At 49.8% G+C, this 19,133-nt stretch overlaps 1 protein-coding gene across 24 annotated transcripts in view; it reads right to left on the reverse strand.

Annotated features, from left to right (window-relative positions):
• The window catches only part of DYSF (dysferlin), a 203,920-nt gene that overhangs the window by 154,129 nt on the left and 30,658 nt on the right, over positions 1 to 19,133 (reverse strand). For all 24 annotated transcript variants that reach the window (XM_047743874.1, XM_047743882.1, XM_047743880.1 and 21 more), the window contains 2 exons: positions 9,283 to 9,388; positions 40 to 154 (listed from right to left, as the gene is read on the reverse strand). In XM_047743874.1, coding sequence (XP_047599830.1) covers positions 40 to 154; positions 9,283 to 9,388 — 221 coding nt within the window. The remainder of the gene's footprint in view (positions 1 to 39; positions 155 to 9,282; positions 9,389 to 19,133) is intronic.

Raw genomic sequence — 19,133 nt, forward strand, 5'->3', positions numbered from 1 at the left:
GGCTTCTCCCCAGGGGCCCTGCCAGGGTGGGCTCCTCACCAGCTATCATATCCATGTTGGGCAGAGTGGGCGAGGGTTCCAGAGATGCAGAGGGTGGGAACAGGGGCACAGCTCCAGGGAGTGGTGTGTAGGACACCTGTAGGACCAGCGAGGCCTGGAAGAGATGAGGGCGGGAGGGCAGCAGGTTAGCGCACTGGCCTCGGACCACCACCGGCCAGCATCCTTTCTATTTCTTTTACCGCTTTGCCAAGGAAGATGGCACGGATGGGGGTCAGATTTGCAGGAGGCTGGAGCAAAGCCACCCCAGGGGCCCATCAGCATGGGCAAGTGGCCTAAAGCACAGAATCCAGAGTCAGCTTCTGCCACCTAGAAGCTGTGCGATCTTGGTCAAATTCCAGAACCTCGCTGTGCCTTGCTTCCCTCATCTGTAAAATGAGCATACTAACAGCGATCGTACCTTCCTCGTAGGGTCAAATGGCAATGAAAGTAGCGGACAGAGCACATCATAAGCTTCTATAAATGAATCAGCCATTCAACCTCCCCTGCAGGATTTTTCAACCCTCAGCCTAGGCCTATCTTCAGGACAAAGGCCGCTTGGCCACTCCTGCTTAGCTGAGGACCCTCCCGTTTCCCCACAGGCAGCTCGGCCTCACTCTGCTGAGGCCCCAGCTAGCTCGGGGAGTCTCAGGGTGCTGCTCACCTTTCTGAGCCCTCTTCCCTCCCAGCAACACCCCTGTCCCCCCCCATCTCAACTTCAGCTGTTCCAGCTTTGACCGGCTGAGGGGAGAGTGACTAGTCACCCCACTCTCAAGGGCCAAGAAAGCCTGCCCTGTGTTTTCATCCCACTGACACACTGCCCTCCTTACCCCAACAAGACCTGCACTGCTCAAAGGGCCCCAGAACCTGAGAAATCAGCCTCAGCAGGCTCTCCAGTCTTATAGCTCCTAGGCCAGTGGGGGGCTGGCCCCAGCAGGCCTCCTGGGGCAGTCTTTTTATGGATCAAAATAATAAGTGCTCTATTTAAGGAAATTTAGAGAGTACAGAAATCTTAAAGAAAAATAATAATGTGGGTGGCTCAGTGGGTTAGGCATCTGACTCCTGATTTCTGCTCAGGTCATGATCTCATGGGTCAGGATCTCATGGGTCTTGAGATAAGCTCTGCATGGGGGGCTGGGGGAGGAGCGAGGGTCGATGCTCAGCGGGGAGTCTGCTTGAGATTATCTCCCTCTTCCCCTCCTCCCATTCGTGCTCCCTCTCTCTCTCTCAAATAAATAAATCTTTAAAAAAAAAAAAAGAAAGAAAGAAAAAAGGAAAGAAAATACAAGAGAAAACAAATTTCCATAATTCCACCTTTATTCACATTTTGATCTAATTCTCCCCAATCTTTTTAAACAAACACTGTACAGCCCTGCTGTATAGAAAATGCTTTTCTATTTTACTTGCATTAGACAGTAAGCATTTCCCAGGCTTTGACAAATCCTTTATAAACATAATTGTTAATAATGCATAATAGCCTCTGAGCAGCTCAGCATAATTCACTAGACATCTCTACTGAGTAATATCAGGGATTCTGGAAACTCCTGGGGCAAATCCTGGTCATCAGACAAAAAAGGCCCACAGGTACTGGATGGCCCCGGTCTGAGGCTTGAACCCCCAGACTGGGGCGTGGGCAGGGGCAGCCAGGCTAAGGCAGGGCAGGACCTGCGGAAGGGTGAGGCTCACAACGCCAAGGAAGGAAGACAGCGCCAGCTCAGCATCCCATGAGACCCAGGGAGAGGCCAGGAAGGCAATGAGACCCTTTCTGTCCTGGAACCAAGGCTCTGCCTTCATGCCTGCCATGCAGGTTTGAGAACCACCAGCAGGTGTCGCTACTTGAGCAGGCAGCTAGCTATCCCCCACTTCATCAAAAGGCAAGTTGGGCTCTTTGGAAAAATAACTAAGTCTAGGGGTTGGCCAGGGAAGATAGATGACCCTGGAACATTTCTGTGCCAGAAAGCAAGGAAATACCCAAAGAATGATAGAAACATGTCCAAAGGACACAGAAACCTATTTTCACAGACTCCCACTGGCCAACTCTGGGAGAATTTAAATATGAAAATAAATACAGAGGCAGACTAAAACATTGAATAAAATTTCTGAACACAGAAATAAAGAAAGCTTTTCCTTACAGTGAAATACCAACAAATGAATGCAGAAAAATATAATTGGCTTAGGACATCACCATCTGACAACCATCAAAACAAGAATTAATTCAACCAAGGAAACAAGAATGGCTGTGAAAATGGCCAGGTAAAAGTTGGATGAGGAACAGAGTATTTAGAGTCACAAAGTACCTCCCCCCACAATTCCTACCTATTAGAAAAGAGAAGGAACTGGTGATCAGTGGAGAATGCCAGCAAAGGCAACATTAATCAAATGCTCAAGGTTAAGAGCACAGTCATCCAGATACAATGGGAGCAACATCTGTTCGCTGTGTTCTCCTCCTGCCAAAGACATCCAGGCTAAATCGAATTGCAAGGAAACCTCAGACAGACCCAAACCGGGAGGCATTCTACAGGAGAACCGGCCTATATTCCCCAAAGCATCAAGGTCCCAAGGTTGTAAAAGTCAAAGAAAGACTGAGGAATTCTCCCAGATGGAAGGAGGCTGAAGGCAAACAACTAACACAACAAACAATCCTGAATTAGATCTTTTTGCTACAAAGGACACTGCCGGAAAAAACTGAGGAACTCGAATGGCAATCTGTGGTTTGGATGGCAGTGCGGTACCAAGACTCATTCCTTCAGTCTCTGAAGGCTGTAGGTTCCCTAGAAAAAAGTCCTTAATCGGAGAAAACACACACTAAATTCAGGGTGATGGGCCAGGAGGTTGGCAACTTAGTCTCAGAGGGTTTAGAACAAAATACTCCTTGTATTATTCTCGCAACTTCCAAAACTTAAATTATTTTCAAATAAAAAGTTAAAAACTGAGAAAGCTGCTTCTGCTGTAATCATAGGAATCTCACTCAAATAAAGCGCCAGCCCCTTCATGATGATTCCCACACTCCAGAAGCAGTGTGAGGCCAAGTGCCAAATGAAAATAGGGTCCCTTGTCAAAACTGTATTAGGAATGTCAAGATGGCAGAGAATTAAACCAAGTGAGGAACCAACTGCCCATGAGGTTGGCCCTCTGTGGGCTGATTGCTTGGCTCAGCCTGAGCTGGGCAGGTATCTGGAAGGTTGGACCATGCCCCACCTGACATACCTGGCCTGACCCATTCATTCATTCATTCATTTGCTTCTTCATTCCCTGCACATATATGGAGCACCTCCTACGGGCTGAGGCTTGAAGATACTGGGATATTTCCATGAACAAAGCGAAAGCTCCCGCCCCCAGGGAGCGCACATCTTGGCAGAGGAGACAGACGATAAATAATAAATGACACAGATAACTTAACTTACGAAGTATGTTGGAAAGAAAAGTTAACCAGAGCAAGTGGGAGCAGGGGAGCAGGAGGAGCTGCGGTGTTAAATCGAGTGGTCTGAGTGGACCCCACCAAGGTGAGGAGAGAGAACCCAAACTGTGAAGGGTCACAGCTGGGCTGCCTTTCGGCCCCACCCAGCCCATTCTTCTAACCTTTGGTGCCTGAGGACCAGATCCCCTTAGAGAACACACCTTATCCAGCCCCTCCACACCCTCGGGGACTTTGCCCACCATCTCTGTGCTCAGTGCAGAGGTGGACCTGCAGGAGAATGACTGCTGCCCTCCACACTCTGGGGGCCAGCGCCTTAGCCTGGGGGCTCAGGAGCAGCCCTGCCACCGGAGAAGCAGGAAGGAGCAACAGCCCTAGAATCTGAAGACCACCCAGGCTGTCCTTCCCAGGGTTTCCTGAGTATCAGCTACCCCCACACTGAGAGCCCCACACCAAACTCCCAAGGAAATGGCAACACCCTGGTGGGTCCAGGCCCTTGGATGAGACTTCCAGCCCGGAGACAGCTCCATCTCTTACTTCCCCCATCAGACAGCCACAGGAACGTCCCTGGCAGTTTCAGGCTCTGGGGACCACTGCTTCAGGACCACATCTTTGGGACCACAAGTGATTAATACTAGAGGCCTTTAGCTCTACAGGGAATCTCTAGGGGGGACCTGTCTATGCAATCTACCCAGGGTCAGGACCTGCCACCTTCACCATGATGTCAGACCAGTGCCCGTACCCTTCTCCAGACATAACCAGAGCTGAGATTTTCTTGCCATGCGATGTCTGTAAGCTCCATGCTCTCCCAAACCACATGACTGTGGCCTAGGGTCCCTCTGAGGTGGTCCACATCAAGGTCCCCCACCTGATAACTCTGCTCCTCAAGTCCCCAGCCCTGGCCCCACTGTGCAGTCATCCTGTCCCAAGACCATTATCTGTCAATCATGTGTCCACCAGGACACGGTGCCCTGGAGCAGGGAACCTGTCACCCATGTCTGCCATCTTGGGGTCCACAGTCAACAATAACACAGAACTCTGGAGGGTCCGGTCTGGCCACTGGGCTAGGAGGGCCTAGGAAACCAAAGACAAAGACAGGGGACAACCTCATCAGTTCCTTCTAACAGGCTTTGCAGCCAAGCTCTGGGGTCATTTGCCCACCATGCTCTGCCCCATTGCTTACTGTCTGTGTCCTCAGCTACAGCTCTCTGACACTGAGCCTAGCATAACCAAACCCCAGACCAGCCCCTTCCCCCCTCCCTCGACAGACACCGAGTGAGTGGACAGGAAAGCCTCATATGCATCTGATTCTTCTTTATTACCTGGCCCCAGACAACACCAAGAAGCTGGAGGAAGGTGAGATGTTGCCCTGAACTGAGGGAGGGGTGGTTGTCAGCACCTGACAACCCCCATGAGAGAAATTCAGGGATTCACCAGAGTTCTGGGTCTGCCCTCCTCCAGTCCCTGCTCCCAACACACAGGGCCCTGCTGGCTCTCCATTCCCACACCACTGGGGTTCCTGTCTTCTTGTGACCCAGTAGGTCTCACTTCTTCTGATCTGCCTCTGGCTGTTATGACTGAGGTCATACCGACAGTCTGCATGGTGTCCACACCCTCACGAGCAAGCTGCTCTTCAAATACATTTGGGAGTATGTGGCTTCTCTCCTCCATGGGTGCCCAGCACCCCCTCAGGCCTGGAGCCTCCCCCAGGACAGGGATAGTGTTGTCCCCTTCAGTCTAGAATCTGTCTGAGGATAGATTTGGCATATTCTCATGGCACACAGCTCTGAAGGGATGTGGGGGAGAATGCTGAGTGCCAGGTCCATGACGTCCACAGGCCAGCCTACAGCAGGACTCCCACAGCATGGCTGCCTCCAGCCATCTTCCTCCTCTTTGTCCTTCCAGGGTTTTCCAAGGATCCCACAGGCCCTGTCCTCACTCCCATCACCCCTTCAGCAGGTTGCTTTGACGGTCTGAGCTAAACTCAGCTGGGTACTTCTGGCATACTCTGCCCATGGGGTCCAGCCCAGAAGTTGGCCTCAGTGAACAGCCAATGAGAATCCTGGGCTTTGGACAGAGCTCTCTGACCCTTCTGAGCATGACCTCCATTCTCTGTGCTTCTCACACAGGGCAGCCAGCCCCAGGTCACAGGTGGGAAGCCCCAGCTCAGGGGGTCTTGGGAGCGGGCGCTGCTCTGTGACTCAGTGTTATCACAGGCACTAGAAGATGGACCCAGACACTCTCCACAGGCCGTTGCTGTATCCTGGCCTCACCTTCCCCAGGCTGTGTGCAGCTAGGGGCTCAGCCAAGCAGGGCTTAGACCTCCTCTCCCATCCCTCCTTTCTGGCTTTTATACCCCCTTCTGGGAGACACGGTCTGTGAAGGACTGGCAATCTCCGCACACAGGCAAGCATCCCAGCCGAGAAAGAAGAAAGCAGCAGGTTCCCAGCTGGTGAGCACGAAGCACAGAGTGTGGAAACAGAGGAAGAAGAAGAAGGGTGAGGCATTCAGGGAGAGTCACCAACCTGGCTCAGCCCCCTGCCGCCTGCCAGGCTAGACCAGGTATGAAAAGATGTGTCTCAGGGACTGGACAGGCGTCTGATCTTGGAGGGGAGCCCAAGTGCAGGAGAACTTATAAGAAACACCAGGCATGGATGCCCAGAGGGCAAGAGTGGAGGGATGTTTGAGCATCTCAGCCAGAACCTAGAAACCCTGACTGGGAGCATTGGGGGCTGTGATTTAATGATTTCTAAGAAACACATATTTGGTCATTCAGGTGACCAAACTGTTTCTCAGAAATACTGGGTCTTCAGAGCCATAAAGGTAAAATGGGTGTCTTGTTATTAATGAAGGTGACTTTTGGACCCCATGCAAGTATAGGAGCTGGTTGACAAGAGGACCAACCCTATGCTTAGAGGGTTGGAACTTTCAGTCCTATCGCCCCAGCCTCTGGGGAAGAAAGTGGGGCTGGAGGTTGCATCAGCCAATGGCCAATGACTTAGTCAGTCATGACTATAATGAAGCCTCCATTAAAAATTCCAATTTTGGGGGCGCCTGGGTGGCTCAGTGGGTTAAGGCCTCTGCCTTTGGCTCAGGTCATGGTCCCGGGGTCCTGGGATCGAGCCCCGCATCGGGCTCTGCTCGGTGGGGAGCCTGCTTCCCTTCCTCTCTCTCTGCCTGCCTCTCTGCCTACTGTGATCTCTGTCTGCCAAATAAATAAATAAAATCTTTTTAAAAATAAATAAATTAATTAATTAATTAAAATTCCAATTTTTTGGTCTCTTTTTTCAGAGAGTTTCCATGCTGAGGGAACTAGAATGTTTCCATGTGCCACCAAACAGGGCCCCAAACTCCACAAGGACAGAAGTTCCTTTGTTCAGGACCTTGCCTTATGGATCTCTTCATCTGGCTGTTGATGCACATGCTTTGTGATGCCTTTTAACAAACTGGTAAATGTTAGTGTTTCTCAGATCCCTGACTCAAAGTATCTCCCTCACCAGCTACCTACAGTTCCTCCGGTGTTCTATACCTTTATGGAAAGCTGTGGTCTTCTTCAGGATCCAGAAGTATCTGGAGTCGTTCTTGACTCTAGGGATGTGGTACTATGATTTATAATTACAGATGTGTGTGTCTATATGTATATTTAGTCATTGTCCCTGTTCAAGGCACAGAGCTCCTTTTAGGAATTCCTTGGACTTTCCTAAATGATAACAGCCATCAGGGTGTCTTTTGTTGTGCTAATGAATTGACTTGAGCAATCCCCTAAGGATGGCATCTGGTTGCTAGTGGAGCCAACCCTATGTGGTTAGAAAGCTGGAGAACTTTCATCCCCCACCACCTCCAGGGAGGGTGATCCATTGTCAATGAAGCCTCCATAAAACCCCAAAGGACAGGAATTGGAGAGCTTCCAGGTTGGATCATAACTGGCAATCTGGTAACTACAATGTTTTTCTGAGTTCTGCGAGCCGCTCTAGCAAGTTAATCAAACCCAAGGAGCGGGTCATAGGAACGACCTATTTAGAGCTGGTTGGTCAGGAAAGCTCAGGGTGGCAAAGGATTGGGAAAAGGAGGACTTGGGACTGGCCAAGGATTGGGAAGGGGAGGCCTTGTAGGACTGAGCCCTTAACCCAGAGCTGTCCCTGGACAGAGAGTGTCAGAATTGACTTGAATTATTGGACACCCAGCTGGAGTCAGAGAGTTGCCTGGTGGGGTGGGGGGAATGGAAATTGGCTCTAGAACCCTTAAACTGCATGAGTAGACTGGAGAGCTCAGGAGGAGGACAAGGGGGAGGACAAGAAGGATGCAGAAGGTGATGGAGACAAGTTCAGTGATACTGGAGGAGGTCACTGAGAGGACACGCCCACCAGCAGACCCTCGGTAAACCCAGGTTCCTCACCCCCTCCACTCTCCATGCAATGTAAGTTCTGCTTGCCCTCCTTGCTCCCAGATGCCACTCCAGGCAGAGTCTTGAGCTAGTGACGTGGTGTTGAGACTATCCGGATGGTATACAGGACTGAACCCAGTTAAGACCTCTATAGAAACTTCTAAGATTTGGTAGATGGGTGTGAGATCCACTCCTCTCGCTGCCGCCCCAGACACGCCTCACAGATAAGTCCCCTGGCTTACTAACCCTGCCGCCTGCCAGACTAGAGCGGCTTGCCTCCTTCTTGGGTCTCTCTCTGCCTTCCATGTAAGGGGACTGGTTCCCGATTTCACCTGGGAAGCCCCTAAAGAGGTTACACACCTATAAGTGATCACCACACTAAACCAGAATGTTCTTCCAGCCATCAAGAGGAAGTTCCAGCATCAGAAAGGCAGTGGAGCAGGAGTCCATTCAAGTCGCTCCCACCCCTGAGAGTTTAAGAGATATGCCACCCTCCTATTTGTCCCTCTTTGGACATGGAGTCATTGTGTGACTTCATTCAATCACTCTCTTTCTCTAGCTCTCAGTGCCCAGTAGTGGTTCCTTTTAGAGTTCTGCCAGATTTGCCACTTCCTGACTCACCAAGCCAGCCAATGTTCCCTATCCTCTCTCTCACACACACACACACACACACACACACACACTCAAAGAGAACTCAGCCCAGAATCCCTAGGACCCCACTAGGAGGAAGTATTTCCAAATGGATAGTCCCCCATGGCCTCCTGGGGGTGGAGCTGACCCAGAGGGAAGGTCAGGAATTCTACTGACCAGGAAGAAAGAACGCTGCAGGGTATATTTAGCTCCCTAAAAATAACGGGAAGCCAGAGACGTGGGCTGGGAATTGTCTGTGAGGACTGGAAGAGCACTGGAAAGGTTGGGGGAGGGGCAGGAAGGACGATGGAGGAAAGGAAGAGGGTCTGACAGGTTCTGGTGGGCAGGGAAGGGGGATGTCTGTCTCCCTTCCCTTGTGATCTGAGACCCAGATGACTCAGATATTCCAGATCTGGAGATGGGGGCTGGGAGGTGAGGGAGGTCTACCTAGGAGATTGGGGGAGCCATCACCAAAGCTGCCCAGGAAGTTTGGGAAGTCATCAGGTTTCAAGTAAAGAACCAATCCCAGGAGGTGACGGTTCCTCCCTTCAGGGCAGGAGGGGATCCAGGGGCAGGCCGAACTGGTATGAGGCAAGGCTGACTTGAGTCCCACAGAAGGGGCCAGGGCTCCCTCCTGTCCCCTTCCTGTCCCTTCCATGCCACTTCCCCTTCCCGGCACCCTGAGCTCTGGCCGGGGGAGTGGGGTGGGGGGGCAGGTCTGGTTGCTGGCAGCTGGACTCTGGAATACCACTAGCGTCAGAGAGGCAAGACCTCAGACCAGACACAGGCCTGATCCAAAGGCCTGATGGGCACTTACCCCCGTGGGCTGCTTCTTGGTGTCCAGCAGGGGGGCATTGAAGCTGGCAGACAGGCTGGGGGTAGCGAGGACCTCCCGGAGTGGGACTTGGGCCTCTCCCAAGAACCTAAGCAGAGAGAAAAGTAGAATGTTGAGAAATAGCCTACCGTGCCTAGCTCTTCCTCCAACATACCACCCCCTCACCACCATCTCACCACATAAACAAACACCCTGCAGACAAAGCTGATCCACCTCAAACACCATAGTCCCCTAGGACCCCTCACGGCTCCCTAGCACCCTGCCCCTGGGCATCCCACGTGTCATCCCTGGAGGGCCAGGCCCCCCTCCGTGCACAAGGATGAGAGACACCTTCCCTTCGCCCAAGGCCAGCTTTCTGCCTCTCCCCAGAGGCCCAGCCCCACCACCCCTGTCTGCCTGGATACTCCCACAGAAGGGCTGCCTTGCCCATCAGACCTCAGCCATCCACAGGTCAGTGTCTCCTGGAAGCAGGGGGACCCCATCACACCTGCTCACACATCACCACCCACACTTGCAGCTGGAAGCTGGAAGCTGCAGTAACTCTGACCCACATCCACACAGGCCGTCTGTCCCGGCTGCCCAGGGCTCCGCCAGCAATGGTCGTCAATGAAAAACAGTCTTTCCTCTCTTCAGGGACAGGGAGAAAAGCAAATTGGGGCAGGGCAGCCATGCCCACTCCACAGTGAGGCTGGGACTGTCACAGCATACATGCATAAGGCAGTATCTCCGACTGAGGGTGGGGAGCCCCATAAATGTATGGGCTCCTAGGGAAGAGTAGGTTGCTGAGGGACAAGCAGCTAAGGGACGCTCCAAAGGGTGCCAAGGAAAAGGTTTGTGTCCCCTCTGCTAAGAAACGGGCAAATTTGCGTTCGGCAGCTCTGCAGCGGGCGGGGGGAAATCATGGGCTGGCAGTGGCCCGTGTCAGTCAGAGCTGTCGCCTGATGTCTGCAACACACTTCTGCGTGCTTCCTGCATACAACTGTCAGGGTGTGAACGATCGAAAGCCACTGGAGTGCTCTCCTCTTCTGCTTCTTGATGTTTTTTTTTTCCCTGACGAATAAATAGCATGCCTGTTATTTATTTATATCCTTTTTCTAGTGTTTATAACGACTGCCTTGAACATAGGTTTTAAGACGTTTTATTGAAATACAAATTCAATCTTGACCTAAAGAGCTGATTTTTTAAAAACGATTTATTTATTTGAAAGAGAGAGAGAGAGTTGTGAGGGTTAAGGGACAGAGGGAGAGGGAGAGGTCATCTTAAGCAGGTTCCACATCAAGCATGGAGCCCAATGTAGAGCATGATTTCATGACCCCAAGGTCACGACCTGAGCAAAAACCATGAGTCAAAGCCACCCAGGTGCCCCTTAACAGCTGATTTTTCACCCTGGCTGCTCTCAATGAGATGTCACCTCGCCTTCATTAGGATGGCTGCTATCCAAAAAAATAGAAAACAACAAAAGTTAGTGAGGATGTGGAGAAATGGGCACCCTTGCGCTCGGTTGACGGGCACGGAAAAAAAAGAGTATGCAAAAATGGATCAAACCATATAATCTAGCAATTCCACTTCTGGGTATATACTCGAAAGAACTGAACCCAGGGACTCGAAGAGATATTTGTACACCCACGTTCATACAGCATTATTCAAATCACCAAAAAATGAAAGTAACCCAAGAATCTACCAACGGATGAATGGATAAATAAACAAAGGAATGGATAAATGAAAGGCAATAAAATATTAAAGTAAAATTAATCAATTAAAATAAATTAAATATAAACATGCATACCATGAAATATCACTTAGCCTTAAAAAAGAAAGAAGTTCTGACACCTGCCACCACATGGATGAACCTTGGAGCCATGATGTTGAGTGAAATCAGACAGACTCAAAAAGACGAATACTGGCGGCGCCTGGGTGGCTCAGTGGGTTAAAGCCTCTGCCTTCAGCTCAGGTCATGATCCCAGGGTCCTGGGATCGAGCCCCGCATTGGGCTTTCTGCTCGGCAGGGAGCCTGCTTCCCTTCCTTTCTCTCTGCCTGCCTCTCTGCCTACTTGTGGTCTCTGTCTGTCAAATAAATAAATAAAATCTTTGAAAAAAAAAAAAAAGACGGATACCATATGATCGCTCGTAAATGAGGTTCCTAGAATAAGCCAGCCCATGAAGAAAGAAAGTAAAACAGAGGTTACTGGGGGCTGGGGATAGGGGAAAAGGGGAGTTATTATTTAGTGGGTACAGAGCTTCAGTTTGGGAAGATGAAAAAGTTCTGGGGATGGACGGTGGTGATGGTTGGCCAGCAGTGTGAATGTGCTTGATGCCACCGAGCTGTGCACTTAGAATACTTAAAATTGTAAGTTCTGTTATCTATATTTTACCACAATAAAAATGAGTAATAATGAATAGCCTCACAATAATAATGAATAGCTTCCTGTTACTTATTAATTAATTATTAATAACCACTCACTAATATTAGTTGAGCTCCATTCTTTTTGGAACCAGTGGACTCTTGGTCACCTGAGAGGTTTCCTTGTTAGCAAGGCAGTAACCTGGTTTGTTCTGAATTTTGTAACATTTCTCTAACATTTCTTCCAAGAAAGGGCTAACGCAAGAGACGTTCACTCACATTCATTCCTCGTGATGCTAGAAAATTCCACGTTTTCTAGAATTCGGACAGGTATGTGCTATACTCCTTTGCAGCATGGAGCAGGCTCGTAGCACAGCTTACAAAAGCAGGGGCTCCTGGAGGGTCTCTGTCCAGGGCCAGCGTGGGGGAAGGCACCTGTGTGTTGACTGAACTGTCCTCAGTGTCACCAGGGAGATCCCAAGACCTGACCTTTATTGCTCACTTGTTTGTACCCACCGACTTCTGTCCCATATTTTTCTACTAACTCTTCTTTCCAGCTTGTCTCTTCACTCAGGAAAAAAGACCCCCCTTGGCATAGCATCCCGCGATGGAAACCGAAACTTCCCTAACGACTAACCTAACCCTAACGACTGCCCGTGTGAAGCGCTCTGGCGGCCCAGACCACGTAGACCAGTTCAAGCTTCACTCCGCATCGACACCTACATAGTCGGACCCTGGAGGGACCTATGGAGTGACTCACGGTTACCTTTATCTCATGATAACACTAAAATCTCTGCCCAAGTTGAAGTTGGAGCGCAAGCCTCATTTACATAACATACAATGTGGGATAGCCATGTTTCCTCAAGGCACATGATCGACCTCATGTCCGTCTCCATGTAGATGACAACCCTCCCCTACCTAAATGTTTTAAATAAAAGGAACCCATTCACCCCTTGCTAGGGGAGTCATGGCTTTGGAAGTTATTCCCAGGGATCTTACTTGCTGCAAATAAAGTTTCCTTTGTGCAATGACTCCAGCTGGGGTAGTTTCTATCTGTGGCTCAGGGAGGGGCAAACTCATGTTAGTTAGTTGGGGTTACATCAAGACACAGGCAAGGTCAAAATGACAGGGCCATGGGTATAAAAGACCCGTGAATCCATGCGACATTTGCAATCAGAGTCCCCCAGTCCTTCACAGTACAGCCGGGGTGGCAGAGTGGAGGGACTGGCTCCAGCAGGTGATTGACAGAGCCTGCCCTAGAACTTGAGGCGCCGATTCCTTGCTGGATCACCTCGGGGACAGGAAGGCAGAGTGGGCTGTGAGTGCTGAAAGGAGGGCAGGCCCAGCAGTGTAGACTAGCTGCTGGGGCTCTGGCTCCGGAGCCTTGGAGGCTGCGGCCAGAGCAGACCTGCCCTGGGCTGCCTCCCCTTCTGGCCTCCGGGCCTGGAGAATTCCCGGAAGTGGGGCAGGAACAATGGGAGGAAATGCAGTGGGAAGGCCAGACCCACCCCTGTCAGCCCAGGCACCTCCGGAGGCAGGGAGACCTGGGCCAGGAGGGACCACTTGTTATTTCCTCCCTTAACATCTTGCTGGACCTTGAAATGCCCCCACCTCCCACAGTCCAGCCCTGCCCCAGGCCTTGGGACCAGTCCTCTGGAGGAGCTGGGTGGCCTTTATAAGCCCCCACTCCCCTATGAGGAGAAGCCAGAGACACCCGAGTAGACTGGCTGTCCCCAAGCCTACGGAGCAGGCAGCCCCAGAGTGGGCCCACAGGATGGCTCTGGGAGGCCTGACAAGTAGGCCAGACTCCCTGGGGAGGATGAATGGGTCTGAGGCTTGATCACAGGAAACCCTATGGCCACTCTTCGTTCATTCTTTCACTGGTGGATGGAGGAGAGGAGGCTTTATGCAGGCAGCCTCAGGGGAGGAGGGTCCAGACCCTCAGGGAGACCCACCACATCCAGAGATCAAGATCAAGGCACAGACCCTAGGGCCCAGTGGCCTATACCAACCAGCAATGCCCCGTGCTCGGGCCGTGGCAGTGGCACCAACCAGTGGCTGCTTGGCAGACAGGATTCAGGACGGTTCAAAGGAGAGGCCTGGAGGTCCTGCATGGGCTGCATCAGTGCCAGCCCTGAGTGTGTGCAGAGCCCCCTCTGAGTGGGTGCAGAGCCTGGCGGGCAGGAAGGAAACCCCGTGGGCCTTGGCCGCACCCCCTGCAGCCTGCCGTAGGAAAATGTCACCACTTTCCCAGCCTCCCCAGACCCACCATCCCTCTCAGTAGTGCTGTGTTCTGGAGCCGCAGGAGGAATATGAAGGCTGAAGTCCCAGCTGCCATCCCACAGACTGAGAAGGAGGACAGGGATCGGCGTCGGGGAGGGAGGAGAGGTCCAGGCAGTTCACACATTGACAAGGCACACATTTTTCCTCCGTGGATAAAGATCTGGCTCCCAGACTCATCACCCAGTAGGGCGACTGTCTGAGATGGGAGAAACTCTCAGGGAGCATCTGGGGTTGTGGCCTCCGAATCTGAGCCGTAAGTGGGAGGTTATAAATTAAAGTGGCCAAGTAAGTTTATTTTAATGAACCACAAAGAAATTGAAACAATTTTATCTCAAAACACTGGGCCTTTTTACAATATCGTTTATAAGAACAAAACACAGGAGGCAGCCCACATGTCCATCCCAGAAGGTGGGTAAATAAAGTATAGTACAGCCTAATGACTGATTTACTGCACAACTGTACAATCATGGCAAGTTCACCACAGACTTACATACGGAAGATCTTCAAGGTACATTGTGAAATGAGAAAACAGAGTACGAAAGAGCACGTATAGGGGCGCCTCAGTGGCTCAGTCAGTTAAGCATCTGCCTTTGGCTCAGATCATGATCCCAGAGTCCTAGGATCGAACCCTGTGTCCAGCTCTGTCCTCAGTGGGGAGCCTGCTTCTCCCTCTGCCCCTCCCCACCCTTAGGTGCTCTCTCCCTTTCTAATAAATAAATAGAATCTTCAGAAGAAAAAAAAAAGTGTGTGTATTATATGTTACCTATTACTTAGACTAGTGGAAATACAGACAAATGAATGGTGGGGACCAGAGGCTGGGGGGAGGGAAGAGTGGGGAGTTATTGTTTAATAGGTACAGACTTCCAGCTTTACAAAATGAGCAGAGTTCTGGGGATAGGGGATGTGATGGCTGCAGAACAGTGAGAACGCATTTAGTACCACTGAACCACACACTTAAAAATGGTTAAGATGGTAATTGTCATGTTATGTGTATTTTACCACAATAAAACCTCTATTTAAATAAATAAATAAATAAGCTACCAATTGTGTAAAAAAGAGGAAAGTCAGAATTTATATTGGTGATTAAGCAACAACATGAAAACTCTGGAATGACACATAAGAAACTAAGGACAGGGACGCCTGGGTGGCTCAGTCGGTTAAGCATCTGCCTTTGGCTCAGTGCATGATCCCACGGTCCTGGAATCAAGCCCTGCATTGGGCTCCTTGCTCAGCGGGGAGTCTGCTTCTCCCTCTGCCACTCCCCCTACTTGTGCTCTCTCCTTTCCCTCTCTCTCTCTCTCTCTGAAAAATATATAAAATCTTAAAAAAAAGAAAGCAAGAAAGAAACTAAGGACCATGGTTATCTATGGGGAATGGGTAAGAAGCAGGCAGATGGAGGACAGAGGCAACAGGGAGAATTTTCACTGCATTTTCTCTCAACAGTTTGTTTTTATAACCTCTTGTGTTTTTTAATCAACTCTAAATTTAAATTTAAAAATGGAACATAAAATCCTAAAAATATTATAATTCACTCATGCTGCAAATACATATTCAACACGTCCAACAAAACCCAGTCTCCGCCCTCATGGAACTTACTTCTAACAATAGCTCCCCTCCTATCCAATGCACAGGACCTAAGTGCCAAGCACTCTCCCTACACTCCCTCATTCAAAAAAATAGGCCTAGGAAGTAGGTACTGTTAGTCGCCCCCTCCATCTTACAGACAAGGAACTTGGGTCTCAGAAAGGCATTTGACTTGATTTTGCAGAAAGAACAAGGCAGACAGAAGCAGATCCCAAAGGCTTTCCTTTGCTGGACCTGCTGGTGCACCTCAGAGCCCATGAATGTGAACTGGAACACACCATCATGGAAGAAACCAAAACGTCCTTGGTTTGCTCCAGCCTTACAAAAGAGAGCCCAGCCACCACATTTCATCTGATTCAACTTTAAAAAAAAAAAAAAACAATTCCAGGGGTGCCTGGGAGGCTCAGTCAGTTAAGCCTCAGACTCTGCTCAGGTCCTGATCTCATGGGGTCATGATCCCAGCCCCACTGTCAGGTCCCACACTCAGCAGGAAGTCGGCTTGCTGCCCCTTCCCCAGCTTATGCAGGCACACTCTCTCTGTCTCTCAAAAAATAAATCTTTAAAAAAATATGTAATTCCAAGCTGTATTAATTATGCTTTTATATTTTCTGTATTTTTTAATAGGCCTCCTCTTTTTTTTTTTAAGATTTTATTTATTTATCTGTTTGAGAGAGGGAGAGCGAGACCCCGATGGCAGGGAAAGTAGTCTCCTAGCCACAGAGGGTGGCAGACCCTCTGGAGTCACCCCAGCCATCCCCTATACCACGGCACTGTGAGCTGTAGAAGGATGGGGTGCAGCAGCCCAGGGCAGACACGAGCCCCAAGCACTAGGAGCCACACGGGGAGCAGGAAGATGGGAGAAGTGAGTGTAGCTTACACTGACACTGATGAAGACTTGGATGTAAGATGAGGCCCCTCCCCCAAAGGCTCCCAAAAGAAAAGTGGCCCAGGAAGGCTGGCAGAACACATAGCTCCTGCTCTATTTGGTTCAGGGGATGCCTCATGTGGCAGGTTCTAGGGCGTCACCCAATCCATCATTTGCACGTGTCAGATCACTCCTAACATTTCCAGATGGCACCTTTCAACCTCTAACAACGCTCTGGGAACATCCTTCCTCTCCTCTTCCAAAAATACATATTTATTGTTGCATGATTAAGAATAAGAGCTCTCAAGTCATCCTACTAGGGCTAGAAGCCCAGCTCTGCCATGTGACCGCTGTGTGGCTGGGCACAAGATACCTAACTTCTCTGAGCCTCATCTGTCAGTCATTCATTCATTTGACAAATATGCAGTGAGCGCCCACCACGGGTCTGGTACTGTGGTAAGTACTGGGGACACTGGTTGAACAAAGTGGACAACCACCTCTTCACCATGGAAGCTTCTGGGGAAAGTGCACACTTCCAAGGGTTCTTGTAAAATGTGAGTTCACGCACTGTTACATGTGCCTGGAGCATGGATGGGGGCTTGGGAAATAGCAGCTCCCTTCCTTCCTACCCCATTCACCGCTGCCCTGTCTTTCTGGGCACGTACCTGTTGTACCGAATCACTGTGAGGATCACATTAGATCATGGCTTGAAGCCATGAAGTCGTTTGGAAGAAGTTAGATCTATGTTTGGTCTTTCCTGATGGTGGAGTAGAAGGGAGACACTCAAAATCTTGGGGAGAAAAAAGGGCTCAATAGAAGGAAGGACTTTCTGACAGAATAATCCTGGCCAGAAATGGGCTTCTTCCTGACCCCAGCACTGTCCTTCGAGGATGGAAGGAACAAGACTCCTAGCCTGGTCTCACAGGTCTTTCCACTCTGACTGACCTCTCTGCCCAGGGGGAAGGCTCCCATGAAAGCTTGTATGGCTGGTGCACCAGGCCCAGCACAGAGTAGGATCAATACGTGAGGGTAGTGGGGTTAGACATTTGTCCCCATGACCACTGGAATCTTCCACAGCCAGTCAACGTGGAGGAAGTGCTGGGAAGGGAAAGCCAGTTCACAACCATCATGGTAAAGACTCAATCAGGAAGAGTCATCTATGGATACTAAATCTAGGGGCACATTTTGATGACAAACAGGATATTTGCAGGGTCTTAACATGTCTCTTAAGAGACTCAGATGTGGGTGGGAAAGAACAGTAAATATACAATGGAAAAATCAGATACCACTTTGACAGGTGATCCAAATGAACATCACCAATGAGGGACGTCTTGTCCCTCCAGGGCCTGAGACAGAGACAACACACCTGCAAAATATTCTGGCCGTGAATTAGTTACTGAATCTAATCATGAGGAAAACATGAAACAAATCTATTAAAAACTGGTGTATTATATTACCCAAAAATGTAAGTTGTTGTGAAAGACAAAGGCTGTGGGAACATTCCAGATTAAAGGAGGCTATGGAGATGTAATGACTAACTTGAATATGGGAATCTAGATTGGATCCCATACTGAGAAAGAGGGGGAGGGGGACATGCTATAAAACACATTATTTGGGGGCACCTGGGTGGCTCAGTGAGTCAAGCATCCAACTCTTGATTTCAGCTCAGGTCATGATTTCAGGGTTGGGTGATGGAGCCCTGTATCAGGCTCCACACTCAGCATCGGGGGGAGAGGGGGTCTGCTTGAGAATCTCTCTCTCTCCCTCTGCCCTTCCCCCACCCCCCACCTCCCCTCGCTTGCTCTATAAATAAATAAATAAGTAAAATCTTTTTTAAAAAGATATTATTTGGTCAACTGATGGGACAAAATACAAGTAGTGAATTAGGAGGAAGTCTGGCAACCATGTTAAGTTCACTGAAGTTGGTAACGACACTGTGATGATGTAAAGAAATATCCCCATTCTTAGGAAATATACACTGGAGTACTCAGGGATAAAGGGCCATGATGACTATCACTTACCCTCATGTAGGAGAGAGGGGAAAAGGAAGGAAGAAAATAGGAAGGAGGGAGAGGAGAGAGACTAATGTAAAGCAAATAGGGTAGAGTGTTAAGCAGTGATTCTGAGTAAAGAGTATAAGGAATGTCCGCTGTTCTCTTTTTACAACTCTTCTGTAAGTTCGAAATTATTTCTTAAAAAAGCTCCAGAAGCATTTCCATGTGTCAGTTTCTCATTCTTTGTCTTCTAAACTAAGACAAAGACATGTCAACTAAAAATACCTGTATTACAGTGCAAACCCATTCATCACTGACTCAGCGGCACCTTCCCCTCACTGGAGTCAACGAATCAGGCATGACAGGAAATTCATGGAGCCCCTGGCTGGCAGGACACACACACGCACGCACGCACGCAGACATAAGCACACTCGGAAGATTTAACATCCCTGGTGGGAAGACGGCCTTGAGCTGTGGCTCCCCCAGCCCTCAGCCGTGTGTGCCTGGCAGTGAGGGGCAGGAAACGAGGGACAGCCGGACATTCCCACCCCCTGAGCCCGCCTGGCCTCTGGCAACCTTCCCACTAGTATCTAATTCCCCAGGGGCTGCCCAAGGGTAACTAAATAGTTTTCCACTTCAATCCAGAGAAAGACAAAAGAAAAACTATTCTGAAACCCAGGGGTGTCCTGGAGAGAATTCAGGACAAAATATAAAAATCCTTGGAAAAATCACGGTACGGTCAACACTTCCGAGCAAGCTGAGAACA

Source organism: Lutra lutra, chromosome 9 (genome assembly GCF_902655055.1).
Source record: "Lutra lutra chromosome 9, mLutLut1.2, whole genome shotgun sequence".
In the NCBI taxonomy this organism is placed as follows: Eukaryota; Metazoa; Chordata; class Mammalia; order Carnivora; family Mustelidae; genus Lutra; species Lutra lutra.